Here is a 15,455-nt window from a genome sequence, read left to right as displayed (position 1 = left end):
GAGGCAGGCCTTCACCCCCATATCTCCATGCAGCCAAAGCCTTGCATCCTGGCGAGTCCACCCCCTGTCCTGGGTGCCTAGCGCATGCTGTGTCTGGCCCGTGTCTTCCAGACTGATGCAGAGAAAGTTCTCCGAGCCCAACACTTACATCGACGGGCTGCCTAGCCAGGACCGCCAGGAGGAGTTGTATGACGATGTGGAGATGTCGGAGCTGACGGCCGCGGTAAGGGCTTGGAGGGCAGCAGCGCCAGTCCTCCTCCTGCCAGCCCTGTGCATCCCCATGCTGGAGGTGGTCACGTTGTCTCCAAGATGAGTGGTTTCTAAGTCACCTGAAGGCCATCAGTGTAGACCCCAGGTGCAGCTGGCTCAGTTCTATGCATGGCCTGGCTTGGCCTGCAGCAGTGCTAGGGGAAGGGTGGCACCATTAGCCATCAAGGCCCACACAGGGCTGAGGTGGGGTCACTACCCAGCAGTTCCTGGCATGGAGCCTTGCTCTGCTGGGGCTCTGCGGGTGATCTCATTGAATCCCACCCACTACGGGAAGCGCTGCCGGTTCCCTCTGTACAGACGAGGAGGTGAGGGTCAGGGAAGGTGAACGCTGGGCCTGGGTCTTCCTCCAGCCTCTGGAGTGGCACTACCAGTTCTCAACAGGAGGCTCCCTGGGGAGGGAGGGCGTGTCTAGGAACCCCTGGAGGAGACAGGTGCTCTGAGGCAGGGCTGGTGCCCCGTCACAACTCGGGAACAGAGTAATGCTGGATGGCATCTGGCTCTTTTGCAGGTGGAACCCGCGGAGGAAGCCCCCCCTGCCGTAGATGCCCCCTCTGAGAGTGAGCTTGACCGAGTGTACCTGGACCTCACGCCAGTCAAGTCCTTCCTGTACAGCTCCGGCGGAGCCCAGGCTCAGGCCTTCTTCCCCCCGTCTCCACCCTTCGATGATCCAGCTGAGGCCCTCCCTGCTGACCCAGGCCTGGCCCCAGATGAGCCCTGCACCAAGTCTGCAGAGAACCCAGAGCAGCAGGTACAGGCCAGTCCCTGCAGAGGGCTGACCACCTTCCTGTGCCCATCCTCCAGAGGAACTGTGTTTTCTCCCCACACAGAGGCAGCTGGAGAGCCGGGAGCCCGAGGAGTCTTCCCTGAGAATCACCACAGTCAAATTCCAGCCTGAGCAGCAGAGAATCTCCTTCCCACCAAACTGCCCCGATACTGTGGCTGTCACCCCAGCTAGCGCCAGCCCACCTGTGAAGGACAGGTTGCGAGTGACCAGTGCAGGTACCTATGCAAGATCCGCGCTTAGCGTTTTGTACTTGGCTCAGAGAAATTAGCCCTATTCCCTCCCTTTCAGATGAGGATATAGGTTAGAAGAGGTGAAGTAACTTGCCCAAAGCGGCACAGCAAAGAAAATGTGCACCCAGTTTCCTTTCCTGTCCCTGATGGGCTGACCTGGTGTCCAGTTCTGATCTTCTGCTCCAGCCTTGGGTTCTGAGTCTGGGGAGTAGTTGGGGACAGCCCTAACAATCGAGCTCAGCTGACTTGGAACATCCCCTTCTGGGTCTACAGAAATCAAACTTGGCAAGAATCGGACAGAGGCTGAGGTGAAGCGGTACACAGAGGAGAAAGACAGACTCGAGAAGAAGAAGGAAGAGATCCGGGGGCACCTGGCTCAGCTCCGGAAAGAGAAACGGGAGCTGAAAGAGACCCTGTTAAAGTGTGCAGGTAAGGGGCCTCCAGGTGGGGAGGGCCCAGGGCTGGACTCTCAGCTTAGGGGACATAAGGGCTTTGTGGTGGTGGGACCTGGGCCCCTTCACCTGTGGCATACCCTTGTCCCCTCTAGCCCTATCTGAAAGGCTGCCATCCCGCAGAGGGACCCCTGACCCAGCCCAACCAGACCAGCAGGTAGTGGGCTAGCTTAAGGTAGAAATCTTAAAAATGTAATTAGGCCTGAAATGTTTGGTTTTCACTTAAAAAAAAAAAAAAGTACCATTCCTGAGCCCATCTTTCGATGCCCTGCCAAGGCCTTGTTTTGAGATGTGAGTCAACGAAATGGTGTCCCATGGCTGAGCCGACTGGCCTCTGCCACACTGGTAAAGCATCGACCTCCCGACTCACTCCTTTGAAGTGAATCAAAGTTTAAGATACTTGTAAAGCAAATCTGAGGCCTTCCAGATTGTCTTCCAAATCACCCTCCTATCTCTGGACAACTGTTTTCTAGCAACTTCCCTCTTGTAGAACCTCCTCTAACCTTGAATTTCTGACAGTAGCTTTGTGCTCACTTAACATTTAAATTTCAGAGTTGCATGAACAAGCCCAATAGGCATCGTAGGTTTGGGGACAAATGTAGCTGCTTTCTGGGAAGCTTTCGATTGCTGAAGGAAGGTCTTGGGGTTGCAGTCACCTAGTTTTTAAATACTGGCTTTGCTGAGATAGTTATCATGTAGTTGACCCATTTAAAGTGACCAAGTCAATGATTTTTTAGTATATTCACAGTTTTGTAGCCATCACCACAATCAAGTTTTGGACCCCAGAGCCTGTATTGGTCATTCTCCCACTTTCTTATCCTAATCTACCATCTGTCACTCTAAACAGCCACCCTCTGATGCTGAGGTGTTCCTGGCTGGGCTTACTTTTGACTCAGCTGAGACTGGAGGGCTGGGACATGAGCTGATGTGGGTGACCCAGGGTCATCTGTGACGGTACTTGGAAAGCCCCCAGCTGGTGTGAGGCAGGGGCTCCCTACCCTTTCTCCTTAATGGATAGTCCAGGTGGGAGAAAAGAATTTTCACTATGGTTTATTCTCCTTGCAAATAAGCCCTGGAGATCCAGATGATACGTGATTCTCCAAGTATTCATACTGACCAGCAAATAACAACTATATTATCTTTAAATGTCAGCACCAAAAATATCACTTCAGGTATTCTCAACTTTTCTCTATGAATTTTCCCTAAACAGTGGCCCCTCTTACTGCTTGTCTCTGACTGAGGCCCACAGGTGATCAATTACCACAAAGCCTGCAAACAACCTGGTGGCTGTTGACTCATGCTTGGGACTATACTGACCCATGTGGTGCCATCCTTTCCTCCAGCAATGGGCTCCTGCAGGTGGTTTCTTAGCCCACTCTTATGTATTTTATCCCTAGGGGCTAAGGTCAGGCCTCAGGAAGCACAAGACCCAGGGCATAGAGGGAACTGTGGAGGTAGCCAGAGAACCCGGCCTCTCTCATGCTTTAGCTGCAAGAATAGCAAGATCTCAGAACCCCTGCGAGCCCACCAGAAGAGACTTACCCTTCCAAGGAAGATTTCCCAGGCTTTGTAGAATGCTCACACAAGATCTGGACCTAGAGGCTGTTCCTGCACACACAGGCCATCCCACCTCTGAGTGGAAAAGCTGGACCTGTGGTCTATGTCCACCTGGGTCCTCCTCCAGCAGGGGTGTGTGTAAACTCCTTCTACTCAGTGTGGCTCCCTGGCCTCAACTGAAATGCTGTTCTCTGTAGTGGCTTAATTCTGTCTCCAGACAAGGGAGTCCTGGCCAGCTTGGAACAGAAGCTGAAGGAAATTGACGAGGAGTGTCGGATAGAGGAGAGCAGGCGTGTGGACCTAGAGCTCAACATCATGGAGGTGAAGGACAACCTGAAGAAGGCTGAAGCTGGGCCCGTGACACTGGGCACCACTGTAGACACTACCCACCTGGACAACATGAGCCCTCGTGTGAGTGCCAGCTCCTCTGAGCTCTTGCTGGGCCTCCTGGACATGGGCTAGGGGAAGTGGGTCATGTCTTCCTGCCCAACTCAACTCTTGCTCTCCTCCTGTAACCACAGCCCAAAGCCGCCGCCGCCTCCACCTCCACCTCTCCCCCAGACTGCACCCCAGTCAACTCTGCAACTGCCCTCAAGAACAGGCCTCTTTCTGTCATGGTCACAGGCAAGGGCACCGTCCTCCAGAAAGCCAAGGTAAGCAGTCACTGCCAGCCTCAAGGGCCAGCAGAACCATTGCTAAAATGTGGCTCTTCTTTGTGGCGGTGGGAGCCAGTCCTGATGAGGGCTCAGCTCTCAACAGAAAGTCAGTGACTCTGGCTTCACTGTGCCTTTGATTAGCCAGAAGGCTCTTACACTTGATTCAAGTGTTCTTATGAGTAAGCCCCAAGGACACTTCTGTCCTTGGCTTTGAGTGGAATATATGGGCCAGTGCAGCTCAGACCACAAAAATCAGTGCCTCCAAAAGGCCTTATACCATTAAAATTAAATAAACAAGTCACCCAACAATGGATGGATGGATTCCATGATCGGGTCTCTCCCTGAGGGCTAGACAAAGTAACATTAGTCTTTACCTCAATTGTATAATAAAGAACATGCCTGGAGTTGCCTTTGGACACTGCTCTTTCTGTCCTGCTAGAGGCACCCAACCACTGGGTGTTCAATCCATTAGAGTAAGTGACCTCCCCTCCCTCACTGTTATGGTCAACAGCACTCTGCCAGAGCCAGGCCATCTCTTAATAGGTGCTCCTTGTAGGAAGGAGCACACAGGTTTGAAACATACTCGTCCTATTTGTAACTGCTTCTGTGCTTTAATTTTTTACATTTTTCTGAGTATATAAAGGTTGCTACAGAGAATAACTTTCTTTTTTTTTGGGGGGGGGGTGCTGGTATTTGGTGCTCCAGGAATGGGAGAAGAAAGGAGCAAGTTAGGAAATGAACATCATCTAAAGACTTTTGTGTCATTGGGACCTTGGTGACAATCCTGCTTTGGTAAAGTCTTCACTGAAACAGCGACTCTGAGAAAGGGTGAGTCTGTTTAGAAGAAAAAGCCAGGACTGGGGTACTGTGAATGGAAAGCTTGGTTAAGAGCTGGCTCTGTCCCTTTTTGAGCCCAGGGGAGCAAATCCAAAATAAGGCTTCTTTGGAGACTGGAGTCTATTGGCTGTAAACAAGACATTGTATTAGGGATGTTCTGTTTCTGGTGATTAAACTTTGGGGTAGAAGAAAAATTAAGGTATCAGGACCCTGTCCCCCTGGCTTTGGTGACTGAGAAGACCTGAGCGCCATTTCCAATGCCAACAGAGTTGGGGGTTAAACCGCCCTTGCCTTCAAGTTTGATCTCCAGTGTGATTGTGGGCCCAGCTCAGTCTCTAGTGATTTTAAACAGTATCAATACCACCTGCAACATGAATTTTAAGAAACAGTAGCTGAGAGAAATATTTGGGATCCAGCTGAGGCACTGATCCCACCAAGGGTCTTTGTTCCGGTCCAAGGCAGCCCTGAATCACCTGCCTTTAAATAAAATTGTGATACTGTATTGTATAGAAATGTTTAAAATCCCATCGTTTAGAACAGTGAAAAGTGTTTTTTGAGATCTGACTTTTTACATGACTATAGAAAAAAATTATCCTATGTTTACAGATTCAGTCCTATAGTCAGGCCATTTTGAACAGGAAAATTATTTAATATGATGCTGTTAGTTCCTGTGTTGAAGTTCTGTTTAAATTTCTAGTTACCTTGCAAGAAAAAAAAGTGGTGAATTTCGGTTAGTATAGTGTCGCTCTTCCTTGTGCTGTGATCGCATTGTTAACACAGGTTGAAACATTTCATCTATACCCCGCCTTAGTTCTCTAACCATGGTTCCTGAGAGCTAAAAGTCTTTTTAAAAAAATGTATTGTCTTTCTAATCCCAGGGCATTTATTTCCCATGTCATAAACACTTGGTGACCTGAACCAAGTGAGTTAGTTCTTTTTGTTTTTTAATAAAATGGTCATTGTATTTCAGGTTTTCCTTGTATTTCATGGAATAACTTGGGGCAGGGCCTGATGAACTATTGAGGGCCAAACATTTAAACTTCAAAATATATACAAACTGATAGAACCATAAGGTACAATCCTAGCAAGAGATTTCAAAGTCCTCTTACACAAGTCACCAGCTAAGGCTAAAAGAGGATTGTAATAGTATAATTAGAAATGTACCAAATTCTCTGGAAACATCTGCAGAAACTGTTTATAGGCAAATTGAAAAATCAATATGCCTATAAGTTAAACAGACTCCTAAATAGTAATGAAAGAAGTTCACGGCATAAATGTTTATTTAATGGTGGAGAATTTGGTTTTGTCCTTTTGTAAATAGATTAATGCAAAACAACAACAAAAAAACCCTAAAGCTGTATAGAATAGCAGACTTGACAGAGGCCAAAGTACAGATACAAGAAAGTGCTATGGACATGTAAAAGTCTGAGAAACAGGTTTTCCACGACAGTCATCAAAAATGTTATACATATCCAAAAGAAAAACCAAATCTCACTTTTGGATGTTGATGGAAAAAAAAATCATTGAAATTCAGCAATGTTTTTTAAACAATGACGAAAGTATACAAATGTATAATTTATCACATTAACAGACTACATGTGGGAAAAGCATACCATAAATCTCAATGCTCATAATGAACATTCTCATTCATCAAGAGCTAGGAACAAGCATCCTTCACCTGATAAAATGACCTACAGGAAACACGCAGAAATTAGCACAAGAGTGACCGTCCTTTTTGTTAAGAACCAGTTATGAGTAAGTGTTATTACTGCTACTTCTAAAAACATTCTGGAGAGCCTGGAGAAGGGAAATGACGAGAAAAAGTAGTACTCAACTTCAAAAGGAAGAGACAAAACCATCATTTATAGATGGTATTTCCCTGGACACTAGAGTGGTCAGAGGGTAGCTGGCACCAGGATCATTCAGGAAAATAAAAAGATATATGATTCTTCTTCAATGCTTTAGTTAATGTAAATAAAACACATTCATGTAATTAAAGCTAGAAATAAATTTGAAAGAAAAGGGCTTGACTTGTTAGGCAATGCCAGTTCTATTGGGACAATTAAAAAGGTCCATCTGGCCAGTGGCCCATTCAGTAGAAAATTCAAGCCAGGTGTGGTGGTACACACCCATAGTCCTAGGTACTCAGGAGACCAAGGCAGGTAGATCGCAAATTTGAAACCAGCCTGGGCAATACGGCAAGATCCTCTCTCTCAAAAACTTAAAGGCTGGGGATGTGGCTCAAGCAGTAGCACACTCGCCAGGTTCGATCCTCAGCACCACATAAAAATAAAGATGTTGTGTCCACCGAAAACTAAAAAATATTAAAAATTCTCTCTTTAAAAAAAAAGAAATTGTAAAGACCTTCAATGTATAAGTCCAGTGTATTATTTAAGTCCAAGTAATCCAGATGAGGAGCAAGGCAAAGAACCTACATGACAAAATGATTATGTTATTAAAGATAATGAATTAATATAATTGATCAGCATCTCCTGGATGAGCATGTGGCCCTGTCCGAGTATTGCCTTCTGAGAATAACAGTAATAATATAAAATTGATTATCAATAAAAATGTCCCTAGAACACAAATGACCCAGTGCTTGGGACACCAGACTTTTAATTTTTAATGTCTAATAATACGATGGTGATAACTCTTTTACACTTTTCAAACATCAGAAATCCTGAATTTCTTAAATTGGTATTTAAATTAAATTTGTACTTTTACACGTAAAACAAAATATTTATATTAAAAAAGACAAAAACCATCCCCAGCACCACAAAGAAAAGAAGGAAACACTATGATAAAAGTTTCTGGATTTTTCTACTAAAACCTCAACTCTAAACAACATGACCAAGGGGAAGAATTGATTCCTAAGTACTGCAGGAGTAAATACTCAGTTTGCCAGAAAAAAATTGCAAATATTCCTTTTAAATAAATAACACCACCTCTTGAAATAGGTACAAAAAATGTAAAAAAGCAAAAGCCCTGTAAGTTTCTTTAACCTTTATTTATTTTAAGAATTCTACTCTGCCCCACTAAAAGAGGAAACGAAGTTTTCAATAACACTCCATAATTAACTTCGTAAACTCTTTTAAAAGGAAGCCCCACCAAGAAGCTGTCACCCAGAGCCAGACCAACCACACAAGGCCCCTCCAGACCTGGGCCATTTGCACAGTTGACCCCTCCCCTGTAGACAGCCAAGTTCATTAATTGGTCAAATTCCGGTCTGGGACTTTTCCTAGTGTCTCCTTGACACAGAAGTCACAAACACCAATAAGTCCCCAAACTAAAAGCAAATGCACACAAGAGATCTTTCAGGAAGTGAAAAAGTCTACACTTTTCCCATTTGCAAGTGCCATTGCTCCATGGTCCAAATGATATGCTAGTAAATACCTTCTGCTGGGCATTACCGTCTCACCACTTCCTGTCTAGCATTTGTGGTGGGCAAAATGAACCCCAGACAGCCATCAGATTTCCCGTAGTCTCCAGGATCACGCATTTCTCCTCAGGGGAAAAGTGGCAGATGACATACCTCAACAAAGTACAACTGGGTACAGAAGAAAATATTTACTGACATACCTAAAGTCTGCAGTATCACCCTTAGTGATGTCAAGCTCGACTAGTGCTCCAAACAGCAGCGTTGGTTGCCAGGGTACCCTTTGCCCTGGCAGAGGCTAGTGGGCACTGCATGGAGCTGGAGGCAGACATTCAAAGGACCCCAGAAGACATACTCCAAAGGGAGCACCCTCTCAGCTCCCAGGATGCCCAGGTCTCTGTAGCCGCTGGGTGGGGTGCAGCTGCTGTCCTCTTGCAGGCTCTTGATGGGAACCACGTGTCTTGGGGGCATCTCCTCTCAAGACCCCTGGGGAAGGAAGTAAATTCTGAGGACATCAGCTTCTGAGTCCTCTCTTCAACCAGTCAGCAGCCCCTTCACGTCTTGCTTTTACACCACAACCCAACTGTCCAAGTAGAAGATGCCAGATTCTAGACCCCATCTGACTCCCTGCATACCACTCCCCAGCCACTGGAAGTCATCCGGTGTCTGTGGCTGAAAGCCCCCAGCTCCGACTCGAGTTGCCTTCTGATTTCCAGCGGATCTAACTTTAAGCTCAGGGAGAGGAGCCCCAGGTGGGCCTGGAATGCCAACAAGCCTCCTGTATGTCTCCAATCTGCTACCTTTCTCCCCAACCCCACCTCTCTGTCCTTACTCTCAGCAGATGGCTCTTCTTCCCACATCACTGAGCAAATAGCACTCAGAAAAGAACTCCCAGTAGGTCCCAGCACATCTACTCACCTGCCTGCCTCTGGGCCCAAGCCCTCATCTTCACCCCCATTACCATCCTCCTAACTGAGGTCTCCCTTCTAGTTCTCATTTTCCCCCAGTGTGTGTAGCTGCATATAGCATACATGTCATATTTGTCTGGTTTACTGTCTGTCTCCACCCTAGAATGGAAGCTCCATGAGGGCAGAGTTTTATTCTACATATGGTTGTCTTCCTGACCCCCAGAACAATGTCTGGAATGCAGGCGCTCCTCCTAATGTCTCATGGGTGAATGAATAAACGATTGAATGATAGAACTTGTCTTTGAGTTTGTGGGACTTGGCAGGATTCAGAATACCACCCCCAGTGCAGCATGCAGAGCAAGAGCCCACTCACGGTTCTCACAGTGGGGGCCCTCCCAGCCACTCCGGCACTCGCAGCGGTAGCTCCCGTCCCGCAGGACACAGGAGCCGTCATTCATGCATGGGTTGGGTTTGCAGAGGTTAACTGGCTGTTTGGCTTCTGCAAGAGAGAACATGCCCACTAGGTCCATCCTGGGTCAGAAGCAAAGATCCCTACTCATAAGCCCAGTTCAGACACAAGGTCACTACAGTAGTATCTCTCACCTCAGCGTCTCCATTGTCCCTAAAGCAACAACTTGGCACAGGGCTGGCGCTTCACCCTACCTTGCACCCTGCCTTCCTACAGTTTTACTGTATTATCATTGCCATATACTTTTTTTTGGGGGGGGGTGGTTACTGGGGAATGAAATCAAGGGCACGCCACCACTGAGCCACATCCCCAGCCCTAATTTGTATATCTGTATTTTATTTAAAGATAGGGTCTCAGTGAGTTGCTTAGCACATCACTGTTGCTGAGGTTGGCTTTGAACTCCTAATCTTCCTGTCTCAGCCTCCTGAGCTGCTGGGGTTGCAGGTGTGCACCACCACGCCCAGCAAGACACTTTTTAAAAGGTGGAAAGAAGGTCACTGACAAAATGAAGGCTTGGCATTAGGCTGGCCTGGCCCTGTTGGCAGCTAGCCTGTCATTTACTACCTAGGCTAGTGTCAGCAGAGGGTTCTTATGGCACTGAGAGTTTCCTTGACATGTCATTTGTTTAAATGGAATGCACTAATCTCAAGTTTGGTTCCGTGAGTGTGGGATTTACCACACAGGCTGGCACACAGAAAGCGAGCCCTCAGGAGCTGGGAGGAGCTGCTTTCCTTGTAATGATGCAGGTGAAGGCCCAGGTGGAGGTCCCATCCTGGGTGCAGCCCTGCAGGGCATGGATTCCCCACTCACCTCCACATATCCACTCGATAAGCATGTCCCGGTGGTACCGCAGGTTGGTGTAAGCTGCTACGTGCATCAGGGAGTCTCGAGGACCAGCGAGCCTCCTCAGTGCCTCCCTCAGGACAGGCCCCACGCCCACCACCAAGACGGAGATGCCATTATTTCTCAGCTTCTGGACAGGGACAGCTGCGTCTTCTGCTCCTCTCCCACCTGTGAGCATCACTACAGCCTTGGGGACACCAGGCCGGGCGCCCCTCTGGACAGTCATCACCTTGTCGTGGATGTGTAGCAAGGCTGTGCCAGCCGAGCCCACTCCCCCCAGGTAGGGGGCCTGGCTCACGGCCCGCAGCACGGCAGCACGGGTGAGGTGGGCATCTAGCCCGAAGGCTGTCTGCACCTGGCTACCATACACCACCAGGCCAACCTGTGTCACGTCAGGGTTCACATCAAACTGGAGGGCACAGCTCCTCACGAAACTCTGCAGCTGAGCAAAGTTCTCCGGTCCCACTGAGGCCGAGGCGTCCAACAGGAAGACCAGGTCCAGGGACTGAGCCTGACAGCCTGCGGGGACAAGCAGAGCAGGCCCCTTGTCTGGACCTGGCCAGCACAGTGGGGACTGTCTGGGCTACATGGAGTCCAGGTCAGCCAGTCTGTTGTCTGCCCACACAGTACCCGCCCTCCTCTTCGTGGCCACAGAACACACAGCCCCAGCACACAGGCAGGTATGTGAATGCCCAACTAGACCACGCTCCCAGCCTCCCTGGCAGCCAAGTGTGGCCACGTGTCTAGGTGTGATCCAAAGTCATCAAGCAATTCCAAGTCTGAAATTTGCAAACTCAGACTTATGCAAGTGAAAGCTGCTGGCCTTCTCCCTCCCCTTTCCCCCTTCTTGCTGGCAGAGAAATAGTGACCTTGGACCTCAAGATGGAAGCCACAGATGGCTAAGTCACTCTACTGGCCCAGGCCACTCAGCTCTAAAAGGTTTGTAAAAGGGAAAAGCTTCTATCACGTGTTAGTTGTTGAACTTTTGGGACCCCTGTGACAGCATCTGCACCTCCCATTACTGCATGCACGGTACCCAGAGCACTATCATACCACACGTACAAATGGACCGAAGCCTGCTTTGGGGAACTGTCTATGGGGTACGGACAGGAAATGAATACAGAATTACAAATGGATTGAGCAGTGAGAACAAGAGCAGGGAACTAAGGGAGGCCAGTGGGGACAACATGATGAGCCTAGGAGAGAGGTCAGGGCTTCTCGGGGGAGGTGATACTTCAGCTAAAACTGTAGGAGAAGTCAGGGTGAGCTGGTGGGACAGGGTGCCTCTGAGCCGGGAGAAAGCCTCTCCCATCCTGCAGGGACCAGACCCAGGAGCTCTCAGCACCAGGGGAACAGTGTAAAGAGACCTGCTGAATGTCCTCTGGGGACCTGGCTGGTGTTCTGAAATAGATGGACATCAGGTTAAAAAAAAAAAAAAAAAAAAGGAGCTCTGACTACAGTGTGGATGGTAGTAAATAATCGTGTTGACATCAGTTCATTAATGATGATGATGTTCCACACTAATGTAAGGTGTTAAAAAAAGAGGAAACTGGGGACGGGCCATGTGGGAACTCTCCACTATGGGCATGGTTGTTTTTTTTTTCCTGTAAATCTACAACCATTCTTTAAAAAGAAAAAGAAAAAAAAAACTGGCTGCCTTAGGAGAGGAGAGGTGGGAGTAGGCAGGCCAATCCTTGTCCTCCCTCTATAGGAAGGGGGGGGGAGGCGGGTCCCCAGCCATTGGGGAGAGTGACAAGGACTGAGAATCCAGGTCCCAGCTGCAGCTTCCCACCGCCCATCTCTCAGGGAAGCAGCAGGGGGCCCTTTCCAAGGTGGAACCACAGCACTGATCTTTACATACCAGCCCCATGATCAGCACTGTGGATCCAGCCTCAGTAGGGAGAGAGGATAATGGTTAAGTGGTGCCCAACAGAAGGAAGGACCTGCCCACTGACCAGCTGGCCCCAGTCAGGCACCCGACCTTACCTGGCAGGGGCCGGCTGCACAGCTTCCCCTGAAGCTCGGGGATCTGGTTGAACAGGCCCTGGGGGTCTGCATAGACCATCACGAGCTTCGGGCTGCCAGTGATCTCCTCCAGCTCTGCCCGCACAGCCTCGCTGCCCACACCCAGCAGCAGCAGTTCTCGGGCCCTTGCACGATGCGCTGGGCCAGCCACCTCGTCCTGGGAGTGGGACTCGGTGAGCAGGACCACCACTCTGCGCGGCCGGTCCTGGCCTGTCCTGGTGGCGCTCCCAAAGCCACGCTCTGCCGCCTGCTGCAAGGCACTGCCAGTCAGGGTGGGGCCACCGCTGAACGGAACGCCATCGATGCTCCTGACCAGGTCTGGAATGTTCTGGTACTCCCCGATGGGCACCACCACCACCAGCTCCCTGCTGTACCCAGCCACTCCCACGCGGGCCCGGGAGTCCTCGCCCAGCACGGCCTGCACGAACCGCTTCACAAAGGCCTTGGCCCGCAGGAAGCCCTCCAGGGTGGCGCCTGCAGAGCGGTCCAGCAGGAAGAGGACATCGATTCTGCACTCCAGGCTCAGCTTGGGGGCTGCTGGAATCACAGCGACACCCACTGCCACACTGTGGTCGGTGCAGGGTGTGGATCAGCCCCACCCAAGACACCCCCACACTGCCAGGGGCCAGAGACACCAGGTGACCAGTGCCTGCAGAGTTAGACACAGCTGTAGAAAATCATTGCCTTGAGCTCATGAAGACAGGCTCCTGTGTTTTCTCCTAGAAGCTTCTCTTTTGCCTCTTCACACGTAGGCCTATAACCCTTCTGGCAGTGGGTTGTGAGGTATGGGGTCAACATTTGTTTGTTTCCATATGAGTCTCCAGTGAACCTAACACTACACTTAAAAAGTCACTTTAAAAATCACATTTAACAAGCCCTTACTATGTGTCAAGCACTGTGGTAAGCAAATTCCATCAACTTGTAACTCAACCACCTGTAGCTGAAGCTTATATAGTCTTCATCTTTAAAAGGGAGGCTGGGGTTGTGGCTCAGTGGAAGAGTGCTTGCCTAGAACGTGTGACACTGGGTTTGATCCTCAGCACCACATAAAAATAAATTAAAAAGATAAAGGTATCATGTCCATCTACAACTAAAAATATATTTAAAAAAAAGGTGTGGGGGGGTCGGGCTCCTCGTTTCTCTTTTTGCAGAAAAAGAAGAAAAAATTCTGCCCAGAACCAGGCCACAGAGTTGGGCTGGCTCAGTGATGCTCCAATATCAGCCAGGAGCCACTGTCCTGCCAGAGCTCTGCCACCAGGATGATTTATTCATGAAGCACTTATTTATTCAGACACCACATGAGGTGTTAGATGGGCGGAGTACTGGGAAAGTAGGTGGCTTGAAAATTCAAGGGCTGATTCTATTCAATAGCTAGAATGATGAGAGGTGAGAAGGGGGAGCCCAGGCTCCACCTGCTCCCCAGTGGTCAGTCCTGCGAGTCCCACACATACATACCGCAGTTGGCCTCCCCTCCAAAGGCCAGTGGGCAGAGGCAGTGGTATCTGTCCAGTCCTTCTGGAATGCATGTACCACCATTCTGGCAGGGCTGGGAATCACAAGGGCCTGTCGGACAGATACCAGATAAGAGCCATGCACACTGGCACAGAAGTGAAGAGTGCTGGTCAGCCAGGGACTGAGTTCTGCAGGGCCCGGGAGCCCCTTTCCTCCCCAGTGCCCAGTAGGAAACCAACCATACCACCTGGGGCAGAGAGGGGACAAACCAACAAGTACCTGGAGGAGGGCCTGGGTGGGGCTAATAAAGGACACATAGCGGGGGATTGGTAGGGCCCTGTGTGAATTACAGGCCCACCCAGGGTCATGCTCATGGGCTCTGATACCAGGAACACAGGCCACAATTACTACAGCTGCTGAGAAGGCCTAGAGGAGCCAGGGGCAGCCATGAGTCGCACTGCACGCAGCTTGCCAAGGGTGACGAGCTCAGTAACATCCAGAGGACAGCAGGGGTGTCTTAAGACTCAGGGAATGCTGGGAGCTTAAGGGCCCTCGAGTTCTGCCTGTGGTTGTTCTTAAGGGTCCCTACAGCCTGGCACGGCAACAGTGAGCCTTCACATCCTGCAGTCAGGCACCTAGATTCAGCTCTTCTCACTTCTGCATCTTCATCCAGAAAGGGTGTTGATGACTGCACCCTACGCCACAGGGTTACTACATGCATGAGATGAATGAATCTGTAGAAAGTCTTAGCCCAAAGCCAACACTCCCTGAGAGGTGACGCAGCATTTGCTTTGGGCTGCAAAGTGCCAATTATGAATGACGCCTCAGAGTTGATGTTTTACACAGGCGAGCATGCCCAAGTCAAAATCAGGCCCATTCTGAAGGGCCTCACTGCTGGTACCTGGGATCACCACCTCAGCTCCTGATTAATGTGCTCACCAATAATTGCCAGCTGCAGTAAAGCCCCATGAGAACAAGCAGGAGATTCCTGTGCTCATGTACTCAGAAGGCTTGGTGAGCAGCTAGTGTGTCATGAGTGGGATTGGGGAGCTGTGTCCTTTTTGCTTGAAAATATTGATATTTTACTTGGTGGCCATGTCACTGGAAATAAAAGTGCAGACTTTCCAAAGCCAGAAAGTACTGAGGCTGACTCTGGGAGTTCTGCTGGGCCTGCTGTCCTGGCAGCTAGAGCATCGGAGAAATTCCTGGGGGCTCAGGAACTGCAGCATCAGAGGCCTCCAGTTGAGCATCCACTGTGGGCCTGGTACCATGCCAACTGCCACACACATGGCCCCATCTCACTGTTACAGCCCTAGGAGGTAGGAACTGCAAAACCTGCCACTTTACAGATGCAGAAGCTGCAGCTCAGTGAGTGGCAGTCACGGGTGGAAGGTCAGATGGCTGGCAAGGGGCAGAGTGGGGACTCAGACCCAGTCGCCCTGGTTCCCAAACCATAAATCCTCCAACTCTAACTTCTGAGTAGCAGCCTTCTCAGTGCCCCGCTTGTCCCCAGAGGCCAGTGATGTGAGAACCGACACACTGAAAGGGAGGCCTGGGATCACCCGATTCCTGGAAGGCTGCCCGTCTGTGCATGAA

The 15,455-nt window shown here is 49.6% G+C and overlaps 2 protein-coding genes across 3 annotated transcripts in view; one reads left to right on the top strand and one right to left on the bottom strand.

Moving 5' to 3' along the window:
• The window catches only part of AFAP1L2 (actin filament associated protein 1 like 2), an 89,707-nt gene extending 84,803 nt beyond the window's left edge, over positions 1-4,904 (top strand). The window contains exons 14-20 of one of the 2 annotated variants that reach the window (XM_081267761.1): positions 34-223; positions 779-1,018; positions 1,098-1,269; positions 1,558-1,713; positions 3,511-3,704; positions 3,815-3,946; positions 4,655-4,904. In XM_081267761.1, the coding sequence (XP_081123887.1) occupies positions 34-223; positions 779-1,018; positions 1,098-1,269; positions 1,558-1,713; positions 3,511-3,704; positions 3,815-3,946; positions 4,655-4,681 (1,111 nt within the window). In that variant the 3' untranslated portion in view covers positions 4,682-4,904. The remainder of the gene's footprint in view (positions 1-33; positions 224-778; positions 1,019-1,097; positions 1,270-1,557; positions 1,714-3,510; positions 3,705-3,814; positions 3,947-4,654) is intronic. The other variant, XM_081267762.1, reaches the window with a different exon arrangement.
• Positions 4,905-6,854: 1,950 nt separating this feature from the next.
• Positions 6,855-15,455, bottom strand: part of VWA2 (von Willebrand factor A domain containing 2) — a 38,465-nt gene continuing 29,864 nt past the window's right edge. The window contains exons 10-14 of the mRNA XM_081267763.1: positions 13,863-13,970; positions 12,369-12,941; positions 10,350-10,901; positions 9,444-9,569; positions 6,855-8,648 (exon numbers count right to left, since the gene is read on the bottom strand). Of these exons, the coding sequence (XP_081123889.1) occupies positions 8,536-8,648; positions 9,444-9,569; positions 10,350-10,901; positions 12,369-12,941; positions 13,863-13,970 (1,472 nt within the window). The 3' untranslated portion in view covers positions 6,855-8,535. The remainder of the gene's footprint in view (positions 8,649-9,443; positions 9,570-10,349; positions 10,902-12,368; positions 12,942-13,862; positions 13,971-15,455) is intronic.

This window comes from Spermophilus citellus, assembly GCF_964194105.1.
Source record: "Spermophilus citellus genome assembly, chromosome: 15".
Classification (NCBI taxonomy): domain Eukaryota; kingdom Metazoa; phylum Chordata; class Mammalia; order Rodentia; family Sciuridae; genus Spermophilus; species Spermophilus citellus.
Note: the sequence above shows the minus strand (reverse complement) of the source record. Positions and strands in the feature narration are given on the sequence as shown.